The following is a 17,787-nucleotide window of genomic DNA, read 5'->3' on the forward strand; positions in this document are numbered from 1 at the left end:
TATTTTCATGTTACTAAAACTTTTTTTTTTTTGCTACTTGTACATATTAAATGTATGCTAGTACTTATTAGATACGAGTATCAAATGAATAATTATTAGTATCTAACAAATAAGTACTAGTATCTAACTAGTATCTAACATTAATAATGAATAAATACTAGCATATTAGGCACGATAAAATAAGAACTAATACTGCATGGCAGCCCAACAACGCCGCCTGGAGGTATCTTTGTGTATATAACTTCATTAACGCTTAGACAAGTCAAGACATGCCTGAACAAGTATCAGGGGGCAGTCAATGGCTGTGTCCAAATTCAAAGGCTGCATTCCTCCAAGGCCACGACTTGAAAAGCAAAGTTTGAACTGAGCGTTTTTAAATGGGATGTCTCTGAGGACTGTTCTTGTCGCCTAGCAACTGTGACAGCTTCCATACTGAACTCTTAACAAAAAAGTTATATTCAACTGCCTAAAAAAACAGGGTTCACAAGGTCCCAACCTGTTTAAATATGTTCACCTTGGTCCATTTATATAAAATTGTATCTTGGTAAGATATAAGTCAACATTTGAACCACTTATATACATTTGTACCACTAGATACATTATATAATTCGAGTAGGTAGAACCACATTTAAGAGTGTAATCCTGCAATTTCTCTCTCAAAAAAAAAAAACCTATCGCCACCGGTACGAGGCCGGCCGCAAAGTAAAATTGCATGCTAACCAAGTCCGTCAAGTCAAATGCTTGTTTGATACAGTTTAGTTGTGTATGTTCCGCAGTATAATTTAGAAATGTACGCTGAATTTGCACACCTATTTATCAAAGTAATGTGAAGCTATGTTTTTTTTATTGTACATTTTATTGCATTTTGTTTTCTCTGTTCATTGTTGTACACAACCTTAAGGGCAAATGCATTTAATACCTCAAACATGCCGAAATAATCCAAAATAATATATAATAATAAATACATAGTCACAAATGGAATACATACTAGTCAGAACTGAATGGTTGATATCTGAATAACAGATCCCCATAGAAGTCAATGGGGAAATTTAATTTGTTACTAGTTACAGTTACTGTTAAAACAAGTACTAGTATCTAATGAATAAGTACTAGTTTCTAATGAACGTGTATCCATTTAATAGGTACTGGTATGGTATCTAATAACTAGTATCTAATGAATAAATACTTATTCTTTAGGTACTAGTACCTTTTTAAAGATACTAGTAACTAATGGAATAGATCAAAACAAGCACTAGAAACATGAAAATAGATAATTGCGTTTTAAGGATTAAAATGTTAAACGGCTTGCCATAGGAGGAAATTGTCTGTTCTCAAAAATGGAATACTATCTTAACTGCATAGACGGTGTATAGCTGAATTTATAGCCAAAGTCCCTTTTTATCTCAAGTCTTTGATTAAATTAGTTTAAAAATTTGATGAAGTTTGCGCTATTATTGACATAAACTGAATGAACATTGAACTGATTTGAGATGAATAATTAGACTTTAAATCTTATTATGATGGTAGCAATATTCAGAAAAGTACACTACTTATATTACTGTTGCTGCATAATTTACATACATTGAATTGTAAATGCCAAATTAACATTTTTATTTCCAAATGATTGACTATTGAATTAAACATGCAATGTTAGAGGACTCCAGTTATTGTCTCAGAAATAAATATGGTTATTTTGCTTCTTTTTAAAAAAAAAAAAAACAGGTCAATGTAGAATTTCTAACGTTTTGGCTGTCCGATCAAATAATAATTAAAATAATTATTCATCATACTGAAAATTAAAGGTATAGTCAGTTGTGCATTGCATTGAAAGATTCAGTACTATTGCATACTAGGTTCAGTATTCACTTGTATACTGCACATTTTTGCAATGCACGCAGCCAGTAACCTTTGATACCAGCCCTGAGTTTCAGCCACTATGCCAAACCAGTCTGGATTACAATCATCAGGGGCCTCATTTATAACCGGTGTGTACGCACCAAAACAGGACCTGAAAGAGGCGTACGCCACTTCCGACGTATAAGTTGTGATTTATAAAAACAAACTTCATGGGAAAATTTGCGCACCTGCACGCAAACGTGGTACCCTCTGGCAAACTCTGACCCATGCGTACGAACGTTTTGGAGATGAAGCAGTTTGGCGACACCGATGGTGAGCTGGAGTTAAATGGTCACTAAGCTGGTCACTTTTAGACAGAAAATCTAAAGAAAATTATATATACAGGAAGATAATACAAATATAATTTCACTCACCAAGCCTATCACTTGAAGCAAATATCCATCCCTTCTTAAATGTCATATAGCCTATCTAACGGCAAATTAAGGAAATCTTCATTATGAGTCCTCATAAATACAGTGCATGTTCACAATAACGGTTTAAATAAATAAAAGAATGATTTAAACTATGTTTTACTTCTGACATAAACATTTAGATAAAATATGCCATTCTCATTAATGGAGTTAAACACTTAAACTACATGAAATCATTACTGAGAAGTTATAAAAAATGTTTTATTATATTCAATAAATAGAAAGATTTGTTGAGGATGCAATGCTTTGAACACTTCCTCTGGCATGCTGTGTTTTAATGTTTTAACTACATAGATAAATTACTCATCATGATAATAGTAGATTGTCTGCGGAAATAGTTTCGTGCAAATAATGCTCAACAAGGTATATCTGTTTCCATTAAAACTATAAATAAATTTAAAAAATACTATTTGGCCAGTGGAAAAGATTGAGAAAAACTTTCTCTGAAATGTTTTTTACACTATTTGATTTATTTATTCAAAAACAAGGCAAGGATAGACTACTAAATGTTTTTTATTAATGTAATGTGACGGCACATCCGTATTTAATATTTTCCTAATGTTTTGTACCGTTAAACATGTCATCACATGGATGAATAATCATATGCAGATGAGGATATGCATAGTAAAACTAGGCATTGTAAGCTCCAAATATGGTTATTTCGGGGAGGAGACGCATGTGCGCACAATTTTTCGCTAACTGGGATTTATAAAGTAAATTCTGCGCAGGTTCTGGCGTACGCACAGTTTTAGAAGTCTGAATGTTTTTTTTGCGTAGGCCATTTTTGGCTTTCGGGCACACGTACATTTTTAGTAAGGAATGCAGTTTTATAAATGAGACCCCAGGTTATGTCAGTTGTTTGAGTAAAAGACAAAAACATCTGCAAAATGAACAGTTTGCAAATCAGGTTTATTGGCAAAATGTACAAACTTTTAGCTGTTTGCAATGAACAAATCAAATAAAAGTAATTGAAATAGCTCAACACAAATGTTTCAAGTGGTTTCCCCAAATTCAACTTTGAATGACTTCTGCAGTCTCAAAATTATCCAACCCCCTGAATAGAATTCCTCACAACAGCACAAACCTGCAAAAGAGATGTTGTCTCAAGCACACCTGATGGAACTAATCAAGGGCTTCATTCGTTGCACCAGGTGTGCTTGAGCTAGAACACATGAAATCTGAACTGGCTAGGTTTGTTGAGTGTCACATTTGACTGCATGTTAGAAATAAGGCTAAGTCAAAAGGAAGCCATCAACCGCTGCCACCAGATTTCTGAGAAGGCAGGTTCAGAAAAACTCTCGAGTGACTGCAAAAGACCTGCAGCAAAACTTGGTGGCAACAGGCACTGAGGTTTCAGCTTTCACAGTAAGGCACGTACTAAACGCATACGGTTTCCATGCCAGAACTCCAAGACGTACACCACTACTGACCCGAAAACACAAGAAAAGTGCTCAAAATCATATAAATAAGCCACAGATGTCCTGGGATTCTTTTTTGTGGAGCAATGAAACAAAACTTGAACTTTCCAGCCTCGGTTTTGAAAAGAACACTCTGTCCACAGTTCAGCATGGTGGTGTTCGGTGATGGTCGGAGGCTGCTTTGCATCCTCTGCCAATGGAAATATGCAGCGTGTGGAAGGCAAGATCGATTCATTAAAGTAACAGGAAATCTTAGAAGAAAACGTCATGCCGTCAGTGAGGAACCTGAAGCTTGGGCGTCATTGGACCTTCCAACAGGACAATGATCCCAAGCATTCCTCAAATTCCATCAAGGCTTGGTTGCAGAAGAAGTCCTGAAAGATTCTACAGTGGCCATCACAGTCACCTGACTTGAACCCCATAGAAAATATCTGGTGGGATTTAAAGGCGGTTTCAGCACACAAACCCAAGAATATTACTGAACTGGAGGCCATTGCTCATGAGGAATAGGCTAAGATTCATCAGAAACGCTGCCAGAAGCTGGTGTCTGGTTAAACATCTTGTTCTACTAAGTACTAAAGAGGCTTGCCTTTAAGGGGTTGAATAATTTTGAGACTGCAGAAGTCATTAAAAGTTGAATTTTTTTGTTGAATTTGAGGAAACCACTTGAAACATTTGTTGTGTTGAGCTATTTTAATTACTTTTGTTTGATTTGTTCATTGCAAACAGCTGAAAGTCTGTAAATTTAGCCAATGAACCTGATTTGCAATGGGGGTTGAATAATTTTGATTACAACTGTAAATAAATCAAACTAATACGTTTAGAGAGTAAACAGATTCCCAGGCATAAATATTCATATAGGTCAGATGTTGGAAATCACTGTGACTGTACCAGTACTGTAATAAGTCTTTAAATATTTTTTAAGACAAATGTGTATAATAGTCATTCTGTGTGATCCGATATTAGTCTTAAGTGTATCTTAAGTATCTGGACAATTAACAAAAAACATAATGCATGAACATTATCAAGTGTCTACATTTTTTTTTGTTAATGCCAATGTATTACCAGAAAAACCTTTAACAGTATAAGGCTTTTAATATATTTACATTGATTTAGTTCATCAGGCTGAATACAGCATTGTCTCAATAATTCAGTTTCTCTATCATTTTCATATAAATACTAAAAAGTATCAAATCTACATGATTTCTGAAAACAAGAACTTTTCACTTTTCAATAGTACAGTCCATCTAAACCACACGATTTCTACAGTATGAAGAGTGTGATTATAAAAAGGTTGTGCTAAAATACCATTATTAAGGAATGTGGAAATCTTGAACATGACTTACCGGTAATATTGTATGGCACAAAACATGTTTACAAGATTATTTTAGTTGTACACGTATATAAATAATTTACATCTGTATGCCGGGTGCTATAATGCAACCTTTCAACAGTTTCTGACAATGAACATTTTTCTGAGAAGCACCTTATAAGTTGAGAATTTCATGACCGAGGGTCTTTAGTCTTCTACAGTGGTTCTTCACTGTTGTGGGATGGCATCTGCTACTGTTTGTTCAGTCCTCTCTGTCCCAGCAGAGCTCTTGCAGAGCTCCGGTTTACTACCCAGCTGATGGCCATACTCAAACTTGATCCTCAGTTCTCCCACCTGTGAGTGCGGAAGGATGTCTGGAATCCATTCGATCACAAAGGGCACTGGCTCCGTCTGCTCAGCAGCACAGGTCCCTGAGAGACGATACCACAGCGTTTTAGTTATACAGTAAAGCAGAATACTTAGAGTGAAAACTATCCCTAGGGCCCACCCTGGTCCCGTACCAAATAACGACCAATTTCAAAATTGGTGTGATGTTGGCACTTTCAAAACACCCTACTTTTGGATACCGTACAGTTGAGTGATAGTCATTAAATACACAGCAAGCAATACAACAACAGTAGAACTACTTAGTGTTGAACCCGGTGTATATATATATATATATATATATATATATATATACACAGCGTGCGCATACACGGTCACACACTCTCTCACCTCACTCAAGTTATGTTGAACGGAATGGCTATTGTTATCTGCTTTTCAACAAATTATTTGTACCCACATTTCTGTCATTTTTCTATCTGAAGCTATTGCCTGCCACATTGAAAGCTCCGGTCTCTGTGTTTAGTGCGAAAGCTCACGTGATTACCTCCGGCTCGGGATAAAGTTTGTGCAGGAGGACATTCGTGCGTGTACCAGCTGCTTTGACGCGATTATCAGTTTAACTGACTCGTAACGTGTGCAGTATCTCACGACCTCCCGAGTGTCCGAACTCGCACCGTGTACTCGCACCTTAAGTCAGTCAAAATTGTCAAAATTTAGACAAAAAGTAAAAAGAGACGAAACAATTATGACCGAGATTAAATTATGAGATACAAAATCATTATGAATCTGACATCGTAGTTATTATTAGTTATAAATATTATCTTATCGTTTTGACTTGTCATAGTTTCAACTCATGTCATAATTATGATTCACCAAAGCTGAAATGGGCTTCAAAAGAATCAAGTATTCCAGAAAGTGGTGTGATAATATATCTGGATACTGTATTGAATATAATGTAGAATTTTTATGTTGTGGCACCTAAAATATTTCCGCTTTGAGAACTGAAAATCAATCTCATATTTTAAGAGAAAATTGGTAACACGTAGAGCAAAAATCTTGCTAACCTATGAATTATGAAGAAATGTTTGAAAATGTAAAATTACCATGGTTTGACCATGGTTTGGCTTTGGTCATGTGATATATAATTAATAAGGCATATATAGTATTTTCATGTCAACAACAAGCTAAATTGTAGAATGTTTATTCAGGAATCAAATAGAAAGTTATTTTAGCCAATGGAATCACTTTGGGGTCCATTGGGAATGTGAACCGAAAGGGAAATGTGATTTGGCACAATCCAAGAATACCTAAATCCGATTCTCTACAAAGGGTATGTTTACATGACAATGTACTAAAAACGGAAAAGTTTTTCTTTTGCGTTTTTTTCACATACAGATGACAACATTGTCAAAACGTTCCCCATTCACATGAATCTATGAAAACGAAAAAAAAAAAGCTGTATTATGCTGCCAGGCCAGTAGTTGGCGATGTCACTTTGTAAAGAAACAATACATGCCTATAGACTGAACCCGTAATACGCAGGCGCATGACATCAGTGTTTCCACAAATTTGCATTTTTGTAGTTTACACGGAGACGATAATGGTATAGTTTTCAAAAACATGCACTTTGAAACCCATTTTTCAAAATGTGTGTTTTCAGGCCCCCAAAACGGCACTGTTGTGTACCGTAAATGAACGGCCAAAATGCATAAAACGTTTTCAGTTTTTAGTTGAAAACGGTGTCATGTAAACAGCCCCTAATTGAGCATCCACTTACCCACTCTGAGGAAAGTGCGTAGCTCCAGTGGCCTGATGGCCAGAGGCTTATTGGTGCGTGAATGGTGGCTGGTGTCTGATCCAGGATCAGGAGGGGTCTCCCGGCAGCGGTACAGCGAATAGGAGCCGTCACTGTTCTTCACAAAACTCTGAGTGAGTTCCAGAGGTAACTGTTCAAACAGAGTGCCCTCATTTAGAGACTGCCCACAGATGCTATGGCCATTAGTGAGGATCTGAAAACGGCTACACACCTCTGGTGTATCAAAGATTCGTTTCACGTGCATCAGGTTGGTAATGTGCCAGGTGTATTTAGAGAAAGAGCCCAGAGGCAAAGCGTCATCACGCACAAATGCTAAAAACACAGAAATGACAGAATATTCAAACAAGGTATAACTAGATTTAAAACCAGAATTAGTTTGTTAGCACATGATCAATGTCTACACGTATTATACTTACTGGTGGTGTAGTTGGGGAGTCTTCTCTTTTTTGAGCCCAATGATAAACGCTGCTGTAGGGCATTGAAGAAAGACTGAGGGATGTGGAACACCAACGGCTCTGGCTTGCCTGTTCACATCAAACTTCAACTTCAATGTTAACTCAACATTCTAATCTGAAAACCTGATACAAAAGGTAGAAATACTTGAAAACTGGGAAACACTCCTGTCAAGACCATGTCTGGTCATAATTTATCCAAAAAGAAAAGCCCATACCCTTATAAGGTACACCTTGTTAGTACTGGGTTGGACCCTATTTTGCATTCAGAACTGCCTTAATTCTGTGGCAAAGAACTGCCCACAGAACTGCCACTCATTGTATATTTTCTCTTTTTTGGACTAATCTCTGTAAACCCTAGAGATTGTTGTATCCCAGTAGATCTGAAATACTCAAACCAGCCCGTCTCTTAAATCACTTAATCACCTTTCTTCCCCATTTTGATGCTCAGTTGAAACTTCAGCAGATCGGTTTGACCATGTCTACATGCCTAAATACATTGATTTGCTGCCATGTGATTGGATAATTAGATATTTGTGAAAACGAGCAATTGAACAGTGCACCTAATAATGTGGCCGGTGAGTGTGTGTGTATATATATATATATATATACATATGAAAGAATACAATATATTGACATTATTTAGACCATTTAGATTTATTGTACTTTTATTTATTTTTTAATTATTCTATTTTTACACTAATTTCAGTTTTTAAAAAGTATATTCTTGTATGACTTATTAAAATATATATATAAATCGTAGTATTTGTTGTTCTGCCCTTTTCATTAAAAAAAATAAATAAATAAAAAAATCACTGCAGGATGATTATGAGAAAATAATGTGATTATTGTGCTTAAAGGTAGGGTAGGTCAGAATTGTCTAAAAAAAACTTTTATTCAAATTTGTTTAAACTGTCTTTATATACCAATACATAATTAAAATGCAAGTACTCTGAAATAGAGAGTATAAAAAACTGAGTGACTCTAGTGTATTTAATCTTCAATAAACACAGCTCATTAATTCCATTCACTCCCACCTAGAAACGGGTGCGCGAGTGCGCGCACGTGGGCAGAGCCAATAATAGCGCGGTAGTCATGGCGACGGAGAGTGACAGTCGCGCAAGCCAATCACTTGTTTCGTCCCGAATGGAATTAATGAGCTGTGTTTTTTGAAGATTAAATACACTATAGTCACTCAATTTTTATACTCTCTTTTTCAAAGTACTTACATTTTTATTATGTATTGGTATATAAAGACAGTTTAAGCCAATTTGAAAAAAAGTTCTTACGACGTCACGGGTGTTTAAATCACTTTGGTTGGAGCAAGATGGAAATGCACCTTTTACTCTACTCTACGAAATGATTAATAAAAATGTGAGAAAAAGCAAATTATCTTATTTTTTTCGATCTTGAAGTGAAATATGACCCAGACATAACAGGTTTTTAATAGGCATTGTGAGACTCGCCCTAATGTTTTCTTACCATCAAACTGGAAGTGCATCGTCTGATGGATCCTCTCTGTAACACTGGCTAACCACTGCTGGAAACCCAATGACACGTGCGTCTCATCCACCGGCTGGCTGCTTCCTGTTTAATTCACCCGACGACATTACACACATCAAAAACGACTAATTATGATAATGAAAGCCATGTGTACGTCATTTATATTTTCAAACTTAAATGTGATTAAATCTCTCAACATCTGTAACAGTGCTAAAGAACAATGACAGCCAGAGTGCTAGATAAGAAACAGAAATAAAGAAAAGCTAAATTGTGTAAGAGGAAATATTTGGAGCACCTGGGTTCTTAATTCCAGTAGAACTGGAGTGTTTTCTGTGAGTGGGCTTGCGCTGGTTTAGGGTGGGAGCAGAAGTGTCTTTGACAGCCAGAGGAGAAGCAGAGGACACAGAGGAAGCTGTGTGAAACAGTGACAGGTCCAGAAAGCCAAAGAATAAAAGAGGAATGCAGATTACAGAGGAGGTGGTCAGTAACCACAGAACATAACCGCAGCATTTAGACATCAACAACAGATTTCAGTGGGTGGAAAAGAAGAGGCTCTAGGAAAGATTCGTTTTGAGCCCCACACAGAATTTGAATCAACAGAAAGCGAAGATTTCCTCAACATTCAAATATCCATCATTCACAAAATTCCCTGCTTCCTTATGTGTCTGTTTATCAAACATTCTGGTACATTTTATGTAAATGTACTGTATGTAGTTGCTGCAAGTATGTCACATTTTTCCATTCCGGTTGAACACCCCCTTTTTAAAGAAAAAAAAAAAAAGCACCTAGCAACATAACTAGCGACTTTTTGGACAACCCATAGCTATTTTCCATTGAAAATATTTGGCTTAATCATCACTGACTGAAAACAGAATATCCTTCTTGTGGTTTGTTACTCGGATGGTGGTCATGCACTGTGTGCGAGAAAAATAAAGACATTTTGTAATTTCTAACCTTCTCCATGAGTGATAATTTTATACGTAAATATAACCAAAATCACAGCACAGCCATTGTCTTTAACTTATGTCTGTGGTGGATTTTATCAGATCAAAATAAATAAGGATTTTAGAATTTCATACTCAATTCATTGTCAGAAACAGAAAAATATGCAAATGAGAACAGCTTTATTTGTAATTCGTCTGTATTAAAATAGTGTGTGAGAACAGAGAGTAGGAGAGAAGTAAATGGATGTAAAGGGTTAACACTAGGCAGAATGAAAATACAATGCAATCACGGCATTAAAGGAGTAGTTCACTTCAGAATTAAAATTTCCTGAATTTACTCACCCCCATGTCATCCAAGATGTTCATATCTTACATTCAGTCGAAAAGAAATTAAGGTTTTTGAGGAAAACATTTCAGGATTTTTTTCCATATAATGGACTTCAACGGGAACCAACAGGTTGTAGGTCCAAATTGCAGTTTCAATGCAGCTTCAAAGGGCTCTACACGATCCCAGCCGAGGAATAAGGGTCTTATCTAGTGAAACGATCGGCCATTTAAAGAAAAAAAAAAAAAGATATATATATATATATATATATATAACAAATTTACTCCAACATCGTTGTTTTACCTTTAATTCATTAATTTATTTTGTAAAGGGTGTTTGATTTAGTCTTTGCATGTTCGCTTTGTAAACACTAGGTCGGTACTTCCTCCTAAGACCCTTATTCCTCGGCTGGGATCGTGTAGAGCCCTTTGAAGCTGCACTGAAACTGCATCTTGGACCTTCAACCCATTGATAACCGTTGAAATCCACTATATGGAGAAAATCCTGAAATTTTACAATATATAAGAATTTTCTAATAAAATATAAAATTATATATTTCCTGCAGTTGTGTACTTACAATATCCAAAAAGTTCCCAAAGATTTTGCACTTCAGAGAAATTCCTATTTTAAATAATGTCAATGACGTAATATCCCCGTTATCCCTGGTTTCCGCTCGTACTGCCATAGTAACCATGGCGACGGACGTGGACAACAGCGTTACTTCTAGCGGCACGCTCACACTGTTGTTGTTGTTTCATTCAAACATTATGGACCATGGCAAGCAGACTTTGTGACAAAAGGAGAACTAAAACGAGGATCAATATCAGCGTGGCGTTTTCGAGATGCCGCGAGCTCCACGTCCGTAACAAACTTCGACTTGACAGAGATCTTACATGTAAGTTACTTTATTAGACAGGTGAGCAAATGTACAAAAAACGAATCAATGTTATATAGTTCAACATGATGAAATGTAAGAATGTGATATGCATGTTATTCTAATGTTGATCTAGCCTACTGCTGGTCTCATATTGCCAACAAACTAACACAGAATGACATTATAACTTTCACCACACTCAAAAACTGCTGTTTAGTGTGATAGTGTAGACCAAGTGAAACAGCGCTGCGTTTCCTCACACGTTTAATTCATCTAATAAACTGACCTGAGTGAGTAGTAATTCAGCACTTGTGGGTAGTTCGGTAGAAATTAAATGTCCTTATTCCTTTATATCCGCGGGACTCAAGTGTGGCCCTTCTATCCGTCTCTTATTAGCAATTGCGCCCTACTTCATACCACAGTCATGTTAAAAAAAATCAATGTATTCACTCATCCATAAACATTATTAGATCCATCAGCTTGACGACAAAATACATAATTCCGCTTAATGCTTATGTGTCATCAACCTACGCCTTTGTTATTGTAAGAGGTTAGCGACCCCTAGCGGCAAGAAAAATGACTGAAAAATGACTTTTCGACTGAAGAAAGAAAGACATGAATATCTTCTGAAGTTAACTAATCCTTTAGCTAATTAGCCTCATCGTCTAATCATTCAATGACATTTAATCATTTTCAAGCAGACTTTAGCTACTTTCCACTGAAATTAGTTGGCAACGATGGGCCCAAGACAATCTGTGGATGGCTGGTCAGAGAAACTTACCTATAGACGACTCCATAAATTTGAGTCTCTTGGAACGATGAGAGATGGAGAGCTCAATATGCTGCGGAGATATACCAAATGCTGTGGCATCTGCCCTGTCCTGCAGTCCTAGACATACACAATAATAACAGATGACAGTCATCTGCATAGAAAAACACTCCAGGCACCATAAATAGACCTGTACTAAACCTAACTACACACAAATGCTTGCAGGAATAGGATTATTGAATAGAATTGTTTTATATATTAATATGCTTCATTCAGTACCAAGTAGTATCAATAAAAAGTATTTTAAAATGTAAAGTCTGACCAATTATTCGTCTACTATATATTTGAGTAAAACAAAGCTTTGTGAAACACCAAGGCTTTCCACTCAAATGTATCGTAAAATGGTTCATTACTCAAAGCTTTGAAACAGTGCACATTAATGACATCTTGTGGTCAAAAAGCTGCCTTTACGTCCCAGACGACCCAGCCATTTTTTGATTTTTTTTTTGAAAAAAAAATCAGTTTGTGCTACAAAAAAGTATGTAAATGTCATAAATAAATGTCTTTCACATGTCATGAAACTGTGTGAGTAAATGAGTCTGGGAATACAATTTATAGGGGGGGGGGGGGGGGGGGGTGCTTGTGAACTGGGGATTAATATAAATTGAACATGCACAAAACTACACATGTAAATATTCGTGTTATGATTTATTCTCATCAAAGTCAATTGACTCTGACAACCTGCACAAGGGGTTCCCAGTACAGCGCTTCACTGTGAGATGTTTAGTATTTTTTATATATATACAAGCTTCGAAGCCGAACGTCACATCACTATTGATATCTAATGATTAGGTGTGTTAGAGATAAGAGAGACATGTGCAGGAGTGGTGGGTCGCCAGGACCAGAATTAAGAACCACTGCACTATGTTTTTCAGAATAGAGCTTATGTGGATGGAGATGCAGACAACCTAAATCAGGGGTATTCAATACTGCTCCTGGAGGGCCACCATCCATCCAGCAGAGTTGAGCTCAAATCCTGCTCAAACACACCGGAATCGAGGGGTGCGTGTCAATCAGCTTCCTAGGTCGTGAATCAGTATATTTTGTACAAAAATTAGGTTATTGCCTGGCTCAATACACATTGGGACACTGATGGCTCTATTTCAGGTGACATCGGGGAATTTCAGGGGGTCAGAGATGTTGTATAACGCTTTACAACAAAATATGTATACATTGCCATTTGCACATGTAACATGCATTACATTCTAATTCAGGTACCATGACGTAATTAATAAATTCTCACATATTTGTCCACCATAGTTCGTTTTTTATGAATATACTCTTGTCAATAGTTAGATCATGTTAGTTCTTAATGATATACATAACTTTATTTTACTTAATAAAAATGTATTGGACCAATGAGGTTTCTGAAATAACATGTGCTTATAGAAACTAATGCAATTGTCATGTGCATCTGATTGATGCATAAACCGAGCGTTCTTATTTTGTTGTTGTTGTTGTTAATGTTAATATTTCAGCAAACAGTTTGTTTCGTATATATTCAGTTAAAAAGCATTAAGAGTGGGGTATTCTAGCATATTTAAAGTCCCCCTGTGGTGAAAATCAAGTTTTTAATGTTGTTTATGTCTATGTGGTGTTTTTAATATGCTTTAAGACAAACCATGTGCAAATTCAAGTCAACACTATTGCTGAGTATTTTATCCTTAAAACTACAGTAAACCAAAGACAGTCTCAAAAATCGCTGGTGTTTCTGACGTCACAAACTACCTTGTAACCAATCATGTCAACGTGTGATTGTCAACGAGTGTATCTCTGAGCTGGTGTGAGTGAGTGGAGGAGGGGCTAATTTGCATATTCATAGAACTATGTACTAAATGAAGCAAGGGTGTAGTTACATTTAAGCTATTTTAATTTATGTAATTTTGGTGATCAAAGATGATTTTTAAGGGATTAAAAATTGACTTTAACTCAACTGCTCAGGTAATATCAATGTTATGCCTCATTTCAGGGGAGGCCAAAATTACAATTTAAAACCAGTCAGAGCTATAGAAATCTATCTTTAAATTTACAATAACAATTACATGCATTTGTTACAAGGCTACTTTCTAGGACCCACCCTATATCTTATTTTGATGTCCTTCAGGGGGGGGGTCAAGCATAGGGAGATCAGACCCCAAACTGAGGTGGCTTGTGCAATTAGTTGCAAGCTTGTACTTCAGAAAATGTGGTGTATTTTCCAGTAAGTGCATTGTGGGATTTTTTGGGGAGTGAAAGTTCCAGAGCATTAAGGATATTGAGATTAAAACAGCTCTTGAAATGGCCGACTCCCTGATCAGTGGCTTGAGTACTAGGAAGCTGAGATGCACCCAAAGTCTTAGAGGCCGTTTACACGACACTGCTTCCAACTATAAACAGAAAACATTTGATGTGTTTTGGCCGTTCATTTACAAGACTACTGCGTTTCGAGGGCCAGAAAATGCAAACTTTTGAAAATGGGTTTCAAAGTGCAAGTTTTTGAAATTGTTACCATTTACAAAAATGCTAATTTGTGAACACAGTGACGTCACACGCATGCGCATTCTGTGTTCAGTTTATACGGTTTGACAACGTTGTCATCTGTACACAAAAAACAGTTACGTTTTTAGTACATTGTTGTTGTGTAAATTTACCCTAAGAATTACTAGAAACTTTCAGGCAAGTGTGTAGGAGCAGGTTGAAGCTAAACTCTTGCAGAAAGGATTGCAGGATTGGAGACCCCTGAGCTAAATGGTTGACTTACCATTCATGTTGTAGTTGAGGAAAGCTGAAAACTCAGTGGCAAGCTTCTCATCACTCGTGAAGGCACAAACGCAGGCATAGAAGTGCAGGCAATGTTCAGGTAAACTGTGCTCATGGGAATTTTCTCGTTCTTTGACATTAGGGTGACCCCCACTTCTTGCCCCCAAATCCCCCTTGGCATTGGGTGCGTAGCATGCACAGCGAAAGGGAGCATTACCCTCAGTCTTCTCTTTAACACTAGATAAGCCTACCGTCAAATGCAGCAGTCCCAGAGGGTGGGCTTCACCTGGTTGGCACTTCACTATTAGGGTACCTTTGGAGACCCTCTGCACTAAGGGTCCCGGTGTCTCTGTAGCCAGCCTCCACAACTCTTCCTTGGCCTGGGAAGTGGCCACCAGGGCCTCCAGCACAGAGCTCTTGAGTGGCAGAGGTGTTGCTTGGGTCTGACACTCCATTGCTTGCTTCACATGGGTACAGGGACTTTTGGATGTTTGCTGATTGGTTCCTTCAACTGTCGACTCGCTTTCGTTCTGCTGGCAAGAGGGCATGTAACAGCGACCGAGGTTGACACGGGTCAGCAAGGTTCCATCTGCGGTAGTAATAGCTGTATCCGTGAGGACTAACTCAACAAAGCCTCGCTGTTCTGAACCACGTCCCCGTTGACGCACAGAGAATATCTGCGGCCCTCCAGCTCTACCGCCTTCGCTGTCCGTCACAACTCGAACCACTTCAGACACCCCTTTTTTCAAACGTCCCGTCTCATGGTCCCCATCCCTGAAGATTGTTCCACAGGCCTTGTTCTTGCAGCTGAGACCGCGAGTGCCGTTGTAAATACCACACTGAGGGCACTTGCGGATGCCTCTTAAGGTAGCCTTGCCCAAGTTGGACAAGAACGCAGGAGTCTTCCGCTTGTCCCGAAGTTTCCCGGTTAAGTTACTTGAGGTTTGAGTGACTGGAGAAACCACTGTTTGTGTCGCCAGCGGTACTGCAGAATTTACCTGAGGACCATCCATTGTTATCACACACACTGAAACCGAGAGTGATACAGAGAACAATTTTATTTTTCATGAACTAGGGGGTGGGGGGCTAAGCAAAATAGAATAGAATAGTGCAATGGAATCATTAGACCCTTTTTACAGGAGCACAAACCCCAGTGAAATAAATCGCTGTCCCAGTAAAATATTACTTATAAATCCTTGTCTGATAGAGGAGATTAGATTACCATATTCAATGTAAATGTTTGCAAAAAGGTCTGTGATTCAGTTTTAATTCACACACAACACTAAATCGTTTGAAGTGGTTTCTCACCACTAAAAGTAACAGGATACTTTATAAGACAGTAAACAAAAAGAGCGCTGAATAAGGTTAATGTTTACCTCCAATCTATTGTTGGAAACAAGTCCAAGTGTCTTCTATAATTTGTCAGCAAATGAAGCAGCACTTCATTAGCATGCAACTTGTTAATGACTCTATAAGTAAAGACAATTCACATAACAATTTATGTTTTTTTTGTGGGGTTTTTTTGTGGGGGGGGGGGGGGGTGTGTCTGTGAAACAATACTGATGAAAGGCTAAAAATGCTCCTGGTACAGTGATAGTATCAAGTGGGCATGACACTGAATGGCTAACATTAAAATACCATGGTATTTTCATGCTACTTCAAAGAATACCATTTCAGGCTACATGTTCAAAAAACATTGTTGGCATGGCACATTAAAAAAACATACTGCATTCCCACGGTGGTACTGTGGTACCGTACCATGGTACTGTATTTGGCCAATCTAAGACAATATAACTCATTAAGCCTGAATGAGGATAAATTAAAATGATTAAAACTGATTACATTATCGACCATAACACTCATCAGGTAGGTCTTAGTAAAACAATTATTTTAGTAGTTTTAGTACACACTTCATATAATCAAATGTAAATAAAAAAATAAAAAAATAAAAAATTGAAACAAAAATGTTTCTTCAAATTCTATCACAAAGTATTTGCACAAATCGCATGAAAATGTCAATGACATGTTCCTGCAATACAGTAGTACAGTATATATTAACAAAGCATTGAACTGACATCGAGTTTAACCTTAGATGTATGACAGTGAATGAATGCAATGAAGTAAGTGATGATGGGAGAAGGGCCAACCTCTACAGGGGCGCTTTCCAGGCGCTCAGTGGTCAGATCCCACGGAGGATTTCACTTCAGAGATTCAGCAACCGTCGCCATTCCTCCTTACATACAGACGCTCTGCTGCGGCTGTAACGAGCTTTCCGATTGGCCATAGGGTGACCAATCAAATGCATACTGGGAACTGAAGCCAGTGGCAACCACGGTGGCAACTCTTAACTCATTAACATTTTGGAAATACAATTATCTTTTAGTTTCGCTGACTCGTTGTTTTTTTCTGCATTTTAAGATAAAAGTAATTATGTAAAATAATTATACTAGCGCTTATATGATGGGGTTTTTTTACTTTTAAAGAATATTATTATGAAACTTTTTAAAATCCCTCTATTTTTGCTACTTCAGATACAATCATGAACATATTTTCTTTTACCTTCAACCTAGATATTCCATATTAAATACATATCGGTAACACTTCTAGCTAACACATAGTTAATGTATTAACTAACATGAACTAACAATGAGCAATACATTGTATTTATTAAGCTTTGTTAACGTTACTTAATAAAAATACAATGAACTGTTCATTGTTTGTTCATGACATGTTCACAGTGCATTAACTAATGTTAACGCAATTTTAATAAAGTATTAGTAAATGTTGAATTGACATTAACAAAGATTTTTAAAAAAAATGCTGTATAAGTGTATTTCATTATTCGTTCATGCTAACTAATGTAGTTAACTAATGACCTATATTGTAAAGTGTTACCAGCATAT

At 37.1% G+C, this 17,787-nt stretch overlaps 1 protein-coding gene across 6 annotated transcripts; it reads right to left on the reverse strand.

Moving 5' to 3' along the window:
- Nucleotides 1-4,745: 4,745 nt before the first annotated feature.
- On the reverse strand, nucleotides 4,746-17,192 carry cUnh2orf42 (chromosome Un C2orf42 homolog). Of its 6 annotated transcripts, none has more exons than XM_079607630.1 (9): nucleotides 17,032-17,137; nucleotides 14,886-15,911; nucleotides 12,098-12,205; nucleotides 9,469-9,546; nucleotides 9,153-9,257; nucleotides 7,635-7,742; nucleotides 7,430-7,530; nucleotides 7,180-7,348; nucleotides 4,824-5,488 (listed from the first exon to the last, which is right to left on the reverse strand). In XM_079607630.1, the coding sequence occupies exons 2-9, from the start codon at nucleotides 15,895-15,897 to the stop codon at nucleotides 5,286-5,288; spliced, it is 1,884 nt and encodes a 627-aa protein (XP_079463756.1). In that variant the 5' UTR covers nucleotides 15,898-15,911; nucleotides 17,032-17,137; the 3' UTR covers nucleotides 4,824-5,285. The 6 variants fall into 6 exon arrangements, with proteins under 6 accessions (XP_079463757.1, XP_079463758.1, XP_079463756.1 ...); XM_079607627.1 differs by having other exon boundaries at nucleotides 9,469-9,585; XM_079607629.1 differs by having other exon boundaries at nucleotides 9,469-9,585; nucleotides 16,972-17,051.
- Between the last annotated feature and the right edge of the window lie 595 nt (nucleotides 17,193-17,787).

The sequence above is a fragment of the Phoxinus phoxinus genome, assembly GCF_949152265.1.
Source record: "Phoxinus phoxinus genome assembly, chromosome: 3".
NCBI classification, from domain to species: domain Eukaryota; kingdom Metazoa; phylum Chordata; class Actinopteri; order Cypriniformes; family Leuciscidae; genus Phoxinus; species Phoxinus phoxinus.